Below are 9,877 nucleotides of genomic sequence, written 5' to 3'. Positions count from 1 at the left end.
ATAAATTTAAAACGCATGCCACCTGAAAAACCTTTACTGCATTACCAGTACATATAAACAGAATACATTATATACGAGTAACCAGATAAAGGCGAGGTACATAAGGATCGAATGACATAATTATAAAAGAAATATACTACGCAGTTTTGGCTTAGTGGTTAGGCGCGGGACTCTCAAGAGTACGATTTTCTCGACCCGTCGATGAGGTGAAATGAATGTATGAATTGTTTTCCAAATTCTTATTTCACCTTATCGTCGAATATTTTATCAGTTTTGAAACGCTTGGTGGTGTTGAAACATGTCATAAGACTTGTTCTGAAACTGAATTTTTAACATGATAACATAAGGTTTGTGTTACTACTAACGTTGACAGTGACAGGTTAAACAGATTTTAATGAGTTCATAGTACGAAATCAAGACAGAGTCGACTTACAGACCGGCATTAGGGCAGCGCACCTCAAAAACCCATATAATCTATAAAAAATCGGAATTAACCACACATTCCTATAACATTGATCAGTGACAACAGTCGCAACGTCCCTAGCTTCACAGATCAGAAAAACATTCTTATAGTTATTCGCATTAATTGATATTACATAACCGAGTAAGGTATTTAAAAAAGAGCCTTCAAAGGCGAGCCTAACATGTGAGCGTAAAGGCTGCGTAGGCTCAAAGCAGTGCAGTCTACTACGACACTTAGGGAAATATTATCAGTTAAAAATTAATTAAGCATGGCTAAGTAGTAGGTACTTATTACCCAGTGAATTTATTTCATTCAAATTTTAAATAAATATAATTATAAAAGCCTTTTTTCAATAACCAAATACATACGTTTGCATAATTTTAACTTAGCGAAAACATAGGTACATTTTAAGTACATTTTTTTTATAGCAAATGTTAAATAAATCTCCTAATGAACGAAACATCCGAAAGATCCTTTGCTGAGACCATTTCAATAAAGAGCTACTCACTACTACACCTTATTTTGTCGTGAATATAGTAAATTCGTGAATTGTTACTACACTTATTTTTTTCTTATTTTTTTGATCTTCAAACGAAATCTTTTCAATTATAAACCATAACGACTATCGTTTAGTTTATTGTATTGAATTAAAGTAAAAAGAAATCTTTAATACTTATAAGAGATAGGGCTCACTACTACTATTTGACGATTTTGTGGTTCCGTTCCGATTCTTTCCTATGAATTCCAGTGATTTTTATAAGATAATTGTATTTTTTCAAATAATTAAAGTCACGTGATTAATGATCCACCCCAGAATGTTCTTTTTCGATAAACATAAGTGTTAAATCCGCAGTTTAATAATAAACCTATCATTACATGTCTGTCTACCTTTAACATTGTAAATCTAAGAAAAATAAATTACTATAATCATCGTAATCCCTATTTCGTATATTCCGATTGCTGCTTCGGAATTGGAGACAAGAGAGATAAAGTTGTTTAACCGCGTCTGGGGCACATCTTGGGTGAGATTTCCGGCAAAAGAATGTTTTGAGTTAGGCATTAAAAGTGATCACACAGGCACCGAATTTGCATTTCAAACATCAGAAAGAGATTTGTATTTGTAAACTAAGACCTGATTTTAAAACTTGGGCCAGATATCTCGAATAAAGTGGATTATACTCGCGTAAAACAGGCTATTTTAGATGATGCGTTTAAAAAGCCTATGCCGTTTTTGCATGGAAGATAACTAAGTTGGTGACTTAACATTATTTGTGTATTGTGCTACTAAACACGTTCACTAGACTTTGAAAAACGAGACAAATTAATTGCTGCTTCAAAGTAACGGGTGTCAAACGAGTTTTTATAGACTTTTTGACTCCTGACAATTACGACTCACGCCTTACGGCTTGTGGCCATGAACTCGAAGGAAAATTAAACTATTAGATGGCATTAACCTTAATAATTTAAGCTATGCTGATGACATGGTGCTGCTTAGCGCTTCTGTATGCGGGTTGAGAAAACTATTAGCTATTTGTGAAAAATATGCTGCATCCCATGGTCTTATCTATAATGCCAAGAAAAGCCAAGTGATGGTGTTTGAGTCAGGGAGGAGGAGACTACAAAATGTGCCGACGGTTAGTATTAACAACTGTGTTTTACAGCGAGTTAGTAAGTTTAAATACCTTGGGCACGTCCTACTCCCCGACCTCAAAGATAATGGCGATATAAAGAGAGAACGAAGAGCGTTGTCGGTGAGAGCAAATATGCTGGCTCGTAGGTTTGTACGTTGTTCACATGACGTAAAAGTCACATTATTCAGAGCATATTGGACTAGCTTCTACACGTGCAGCCTATGGGCCAGTTTCACTCGACAAACATACAACTCGCTTCGGGTGCAGTATAATAACGCATTTAGGGTGTTGCTGGGGTTGCCTCGCTTCTGCAGCGCATCAGGAATGTTTGCAGAGACGCGGGTGGATTGCTTTTTCGCCACTATGCGAAAGCGGTGCGCCGGGTGCGGGGCAGCTCCAGCAACATCTTACGGATGATAGTCGAGAGAATGGAGTGCCCCTATTTACGACGCTGCTCCGACATCTCCGCAGGGCTTTGTTCCTAATAGTTTTGTTTAATTACTTTTTTCTTAATTTTTACTCTACTTTTTCGTAATTCTACTAACATAGATCTTAAGAAACTATTGTTACTAACTCACTAATCAATCAATGGACTGTATTTGTCTGATTAATAAAATTATTATTATTATTATTAATGGTAGTAAGTTACCACAACCATGCACTCTTACGTACAACCATGACCCTCTCCACCTTGAACCTCTGATCCTTACCGTGGAGCTCCGTCACTTAGGTCTCTTGGTGCAGACATTCCGTATTTATTTATTTATGTGTTAGGGTACTACTGTAGGTCTTACTGAACCGTAGAGTTTTTAGGTTTGTAGGTATCACCCTCTCATATATTTACTTATCTAGTGCAGCTTGCTAACACATACACTACATATAGTACTATAAAGGTTCTCGTGACATTTATTACATATAAAGTTAAATACATATTTCAAAGTCTAAAGTTAAATACTGGCTGGCAAGCTGCACATTGGTCCTTCGAGCCGGACACCATTCATCCAAAAAGTCAGGAAAACTTATGAATTAAATTAAATTTATGATTGTCATTATTAATGTAAGGGGCTTGCAAAGAATAGTATTTTTATAATAGATAGATATCACCAAAAACCTCATGAGCTACCGCTTATTAAACATATTTCAAGTACATCAGTGTATTGTACAAGTTCCAAATACAACAATCTTACTGTGAACACGCACCTACTGCATCGCTAATCACCCCGAGGCAGCGTCGGACTATTACACCAATTAGGATAACCACAGCATTCTGATAAAAAGTGCGGTGTAAATTCGGCTCTAACATTGGCGTTGAGTTTTTTGCCCAATTTTTATATGAAATGAAGGATCTGTAATTTAATCAGTTTTTTAGTTCGCTTTCGTAACGGGGTATATCTTAGTACGCGTTTAATACGGAGGGCTTGGAAATAATTTAGCAAGCTGAAAAGTGGAACCTGTATAGGAATATCTGCCCTGTACTCTATTTGGGGATTATCGAATTTGGAACACTCAAAAACTTTACAAAATGGATTTGGGGTGATATATTTTTAGTATGCGTTAAGCCTGCTGGATTCTTATCTTACCTTTTTGACCTAACAAATGAAATAAATGTAATTTAGAAACTTCCTAAAACCAAAAACATCTTAATTTTTCTTAATACTATTACAAAAGCAAATTCAAAAAAGAGTATTTTAACAATTATTTTTAAACTTTTTTATGATTAATAAAACTTACTCTCACGACTCGACGTTGCGACGTGACAACTGCAGTGACGTCACCGGAAGCAGGTGCGCAAGAGTTCCGCCCGTCGAACTCACGCTATTGGGGTTCCCGGATTTTTTTTTCAAACTTTCATTTTTATTAAGATATTCAAAAAGGTTTGCATATCCCATATGGTTTACCTGTAGTTTATTCTTGAGAATAAATTCACTTACACATGACTTGCATCTTTTTCTATAGTCCGAACTTCATTATTCCTAGTTTTGCACGTAACCAGGCTGTAAATTTTTTTTATATAAATACTAAGCGCAGATGATACTTTTAATACTTTTTAAACTTGTTGTCACGAAAACTTTTCAATATTTGCTCTCTGTTGATGAATAGGAGAACTAAGTAACGTCTTTGTAGTGACGCTACTGTTCAATAGATGGTGCTCTTTCGAATAAAGAATATTAAATGACGTTAACATATAACTATTTTAAAAGAAAGTATTACGTATTTCTACTTTAATAATTACAAATATTATCAGCTGTAACTTGAAAGATGTTGTTGATAAAATTGTTGTCTAGGTATTGTCGTTTTCTTGCTTTTTCGGATATGTTGAGAAGGTGTATATGAATGCTTTATTCATTTGAATGTTTTACTTTTAAAAAGTAGGTATTCTAAGGGTAAGATTCCCATGCACGGCTGGAGTCATTAGTTATATAAACTGCTACCGGATCAAGTATTCGTGTTTGAGTCTCAAAGTTTAAATTTGTACGAATAAGATATAGTTATAAGAATATATATATTTTGTTGTTATCTGTAAATATCCACTGACAAAAGCTGTTTTGGGCGACTTTTGAAAGGGCCAGATGCGATCTGGAGCTCGAGACTGGCAAGAGGGTATCCCGGGATGAGCTATCCGACATGTTGCTTGGGCACAGATCGCAGCTGGATAAATGTCAGTCACAAAAATAGCACGAGAGGTAACGCAGGTAGCGCCGGGCAGCGAGCCCCTACTCGCCCATAAATATTATGGCGATATTTCCAGAGTAGTTGTCGTCCGGGCCCGGCGGGAGACGCCAACCCTTTAAGATAATAATGTCCCTTTTTAAGAGATCTCGACACTCCTCTGCTGCTTGGCTACTCGGTCACATCTGCCAGATTGCGTGTCTGATAGGCTAGGATGTAGGGGTCATGGGGTCATGGGGTCATGGGGGGTATATTAAAAAAAAGCTTTTTCCATTAATTTTGTCCCAGGGAGGGGTTAACCCCCCTCCGCCTTTGCTGCAGTCGTACCTTAGGGTGAAAATGAAAGACAAAATAATATTATACGAAGATATTATATTTCAAAGAACATTTATCCTTAGCATATCTGTCGATATATCTTGAAACAATACGAACTTTAACAATAACTAATTTCGTGATCGTACAATTCACCTACATTTTATCGATACAAAAGTTTTGCTGCAAAGTCAAGTTGAATATTACAACGCATATATTGGCAAAAATTATTATGTAATTATTTGTAAGCAATTTTTTTAATTATTGTAGCAACATTATACGTTTATTAGTAGAAGTTAAAATTATCTTACGTATAGATACCATTAAATATAAGAGTATTTTTTTTATCGTATGAAATCGAAAGAAATTTGATATATAATAAATTAATTTATGCGTTGTAATATTACATATTTATGACTAAAATATACAATTATACATTTTAAAATAGTATTACAATAACAATGCGGTAACTTATCTATTTGACATGGTCAATAAAATATGGTAGGGAAAATTCACTAAAATTTAGTTTTTTTATTGATCGTACCTTATTTTATTACACCTTGTTGTTTGGCTATGATTTGAGAATAGACCATCGACTAATGATCAAAGTCAAGAGCGATCATCAATACTAAATCATTAGCTTAGATATCAACACAACATTGCAGCTTTTCTATCAATACGTACTACTTTAGCCATATATTTTGTCAATAGAGGATATTACTTTTTTAAATTCATAAAAAATCATTAAAATGAATTTGGACCCAGGTAAAGAAATAACATTTTTTTTAAACAAGTGAATGCGGGATTCTCATAATGCCTTTATAAGGAGTGTATTTCTTATTTTAAGTTCGAGATGGGCAGACCATTATAAATTTTTCTTCCAGTTTGGTGTTATGTACTCCCCCATAAAAGCAATCTGATTTGAAGAAACTATGTTTATATCATTTTGTACAGAATATCGAATTTATTGTTAACGTGGTTAAATGATTACAGTATCAGAACAACATATAAAACTTTCATAATTCAACAGATATAACATAACATACAAGTTTCACTCATTCTTTATCTCAATTCACAAAAAATTGTCTATGCCTAACACTTGCAAGACTGTAAAAATGTAAAAGCTCTTTAACCTGTGGGTAGTTGAATAGCTGCCACAATGTGCTAAAAATACTGCAAACCTCATTCCATTTCGAACGTCCGAGCCGATCGGACGTCTTAAAGCTTACGTAGGCTCTCGATACAAAGAAAACTTATCACTTAAGGCAGTGCTTGATCAGATAAGCATTTTAACATTCTAAAATCGAAGCTACCATGATAATGCCCAAAGATTTCCAAACTTTGTGCATGATATGTAATTTCAAACACAATTTCTGACTGCTTAACTTCATAAATTAGTTTTAAATAATATTAGTGCTTAAAATAAATGCTCGTTAAGCATTATATAGGATTTATAGTTAATAACAATAAGCAGTTTCAATACATTTGACTAGAAATATACACGGAGTCCGAGTTAATCTAAGACGAGCGAAGATTATATTATTGCTTTATGTATAAGTCAACAAGTGCTAGAGTATATGAATAGGATAAATAATTTTCAATCTCAATCAATATATTAAAAAATATTACTTTTCGATAAATGGTTCCGTGTCGCATCGTGTGAGAGTTACAACTTAAAACACTATTTACAATAACGTCAACGTTTGACAGCTGTCAAAGTGACGCTATGACACAGACTATAAAAGAAAAGAGACAGTCTCTGAAGAGGTTTTATTGGCGTAAGGCTGGTGAAAAGCGATGGTAAGGTAGCGGGTGAGATGACAAGTGATAGATGTTCACAACACATAAGACTTAGCTTTATGACGTCATAGTACAGTAGCCGGGATGTCCTCCTCCTGCAAACATGGCTAATTCACATAATTGATTTCTCATCTAACAAAATCATTTACGTAAGAGACAGCTTCAGCAAGTTTTAGTTACACACATTAATACGTTAAAATCACTATTTACTACTAATTAAAAAAAATATCTATTATTTGAGATTTGAGAGACTAAAATTGAGTAACGAGTTGATAACCATAGATAAGGTCACAGAATGGATACATGTTTGGCACTTGGCACACTACAAATCAAATTTTGGGATCCTTAACACGAGAGAGGAAGCGGTTGTGCTCCATTCGGTTGTATTTGGTCAACTGTCATACGCGTTGACCCGTGACATTAAACGTCGTATTACGTTTGATCATAGTAACATTTTGCCTTGCGTCATTCGTTTTACATTATACCCCAGTGTAATCATGACTTTATATTTATTTCACACATTGGTATTTCTATGATTGTTTTACCCCAAAATAATAAAATACAAACCTAAAAAACTAATATGAAAGCCAAAGTTTTACCTTAAAAACCGAAGTAAAATTGCATTATCTTAATATAAAATTAGTTTTAACTTAAAATTATAACTATAGCATTTGGGTTGTTTGTAATTTTTTTTAATTAAACGGGTTTAAATCCTAGAATTACGCTTCAAAGTTACACGTTTCTAAAAAAAAACATTAGCAGTATATGTTGTGAGAAATGCCTGTTAAAGAAACGAATGCATAATTCAAAGACAAGATTTCGAACACACATTGACAGACATTTCTGTGTCTGAATTATGTCCTTGAATTTTGCGTTAAGTTATTAGTAATAAAAATCACTCGCATTCTAAAGTTTCCATCTACGATACCCAAACGAGTTGGTTGTCCGCTGACGTCATATCGTCAGAGAGTATAGGCAATGAACTCTCTTCACAGGTTATGTTGGTAACCTTTTGAAATTCCACCAACTTTTCATTCTAAAAAGGAAATCAAACAAATTGTAATTTATTTATTGTTATTTATATTATTTCAAAGGGAGATATTATCATTCAAGTCTTTTAAAATTTTTAATGCAATTCCTGGCAATTTTTTCTGTGTGTAAGAAGAACAAATAATCTTTGGGTAATTAATTTGCAGAGAAACATAAAATCAGGGTGGATTTTTGTATAAGTTTTCAAAATATAAAATAAGCCTTTGAAGATTTCATAGTTTTCCAAAACTTTTGAAGAAACCTGATTTATAGAATTGATAACATTGAATAGCAGAAAGGTTTACCTCTAGTTTTAATCTATTCAGCATTCTATCTCTCTCCAGCTTCAGAGATTCACAAATGTTTGTTGCATTTTCATCCAGAACACCTTTTAATTCGAGTTCAGCTATTTCAGAGTCCTTTGCACTAACTGCTTCTTCAAGAAGATCTTTACTGTAATTTTCATAATTATTAGTTAAAACTTTATCAGTAGGTATCAAAAACTTATAAATGTCACTATCCTTGTCCAGAATTCAGGAGAAGTTTAAGTATTGGCATGCATGGATGCAGGATCATATATTACATACATAACATTAGATAGATGTCGTAGTATTGCATCTCGTTGTTTTTGACAGTAATGCAATGTCTCTTCCGTAATTTTTTGCCGTTTCATTATAGATGAACAAGTTTTACAGTTCATAACTGACCCATTCTGTAGTGACTTTAATCTTTGCTCCATTTTCTTCATCTGACAATAAAAAAGTGAAATTATTAAACCATAACCATTCAATGGCGGTTTATTTAGGCACTCTTCACGATGAAATCACGTTGGATTGTCAAAATTACGAACATCGAGGGTTATCATCTTGTTTCAAGAGCAACTTTTTGTAAAACATTGAAGAAATCAAATTAAGTACACTAAATTAAATTTTTTCCCTTTGGAGTAGAGACTCTTGGGCCGTGTGGTTCAAGTGCACAGGCCCTTATTAAAGATTTAAGTTGGCGTCTAGTAGATGGTGCTGGCACTTTCCTGGCTCAACGAATAAGTATCGCAATACATCGAGGAAATGCTGCCAGCGTTAAAGGTACACTGCCACAGGGACCAAACTTGTTAAAATTTGTATTGATTTTCATTTTAATTATTTCTTTTATTACTTTATAGGTTAAGAAAATTGTAAATACTGTATAATTAATCAATAAAACTTAATGAATATAAAAGTACACTAAACATTTGAAAAAAAAAACGAGACACTCTGGATACTTTTAAATAAATTTCACAATGTTATAAAATATTTGAATTGTACCTTTGTTATTGCTTCAATCCTCCTTTTCTCTTCTTCATAGAAAACCTTTTCTCTCTCTGCAGCGATCAAAATTGACTCCTTCAACGCTTCTTCTAATTTCAAAATTCTTTTATCTTTATAGAATTTTCTTGTATCACCAGACTTATTCAAAATGTTCTCCAATTCTTCAATCCTTTCGTCTTTGCTTCTTATGACCGCCAAAAGTTGCTCAAACTCAGCAATATTATTATTTTCTCGCAACGCTTCCTCTAAAATTGATATACTGCGTTGCTGTTCTATAATTTTAGAATTCTTTATTTCAATCTCCTTTGTTAGATCTGTTATTTTACGTGTTAGTTTTTGCGCGTTAATCTGTGGTTTCTCGCCTACATTTAGTAAGTCGTTGTGGCTCCTGCTAAATCTGCATTTATCGAGTCTATCCACTACCTTACCACTCTTTTGCAGTTCCAAGAATGTGCTCTTTTTAATATTACTCAGCTCTTGGCCGTCCGATATTTTAAGTATCTCTGATAGTATGAGTGAAGATTCGTTTAATTCTATTTCAAGATCAATAACTTTCATTTTTTTCTCCTCTAATTTACTTTTGAGTCTGTCTCTTTCTTTCAACGTGTTTGTCAAGTCACCGATCGCAGCTATCTCGCTCTGTCTCGCGCGCGTTATTTCCTAAC

The 9,877-nt window shown here is 34.0% G+C and overlaps 1 protein-coding gene across 1 annotated transcript; it reads right to left on the bottom strand.

The window, feature by feature from the left end:
* Window positions 1-5,116: 5,116 nt before the first annotated feature.
* Window positions 5,117-9,770, bottom strand: LOC125052932 (ELKS/Rab6-interacting/CAST family member 1-like). The gene is made up of 5 exons (XM_047654018.1): window positions 9,210-9,770; window positions 8,493-8,653; window positions 8,211-8,358; window positions 7,805-7,912; window positions 5,117-6,971 (listed from the first exon to the last, which is right to left on the bottom strand). Exons 1-5 carry the CDS (start codon window positions 9,768-9,770, stop codon window positions 6,942-6,944), a joined length of 1,008 nt encoding a protein of 335 aa, XP_047509974.1. The 3' UTR covers window positions 5,117-6,941.
* Between the last annotated feature and the right edge of the window lie 107 nt (window positions 9,771-9,877).

This window comes from Pieris napi, chromosome 10, assembly GCF_905475465.1.
Source record: "Pieris napi chromosome 10, ilPieNapi1.2, whole genome shotgun sequence".
Lineage (NCBI taxonomy): Eukaryota > Metazoa > Arthropoda > Insecta > Lepidoptera > Pieridae > Pieris > Pieris napi.
This window is presented reverse-complemented; position numbering and strand designations above follow the sequence as displayed.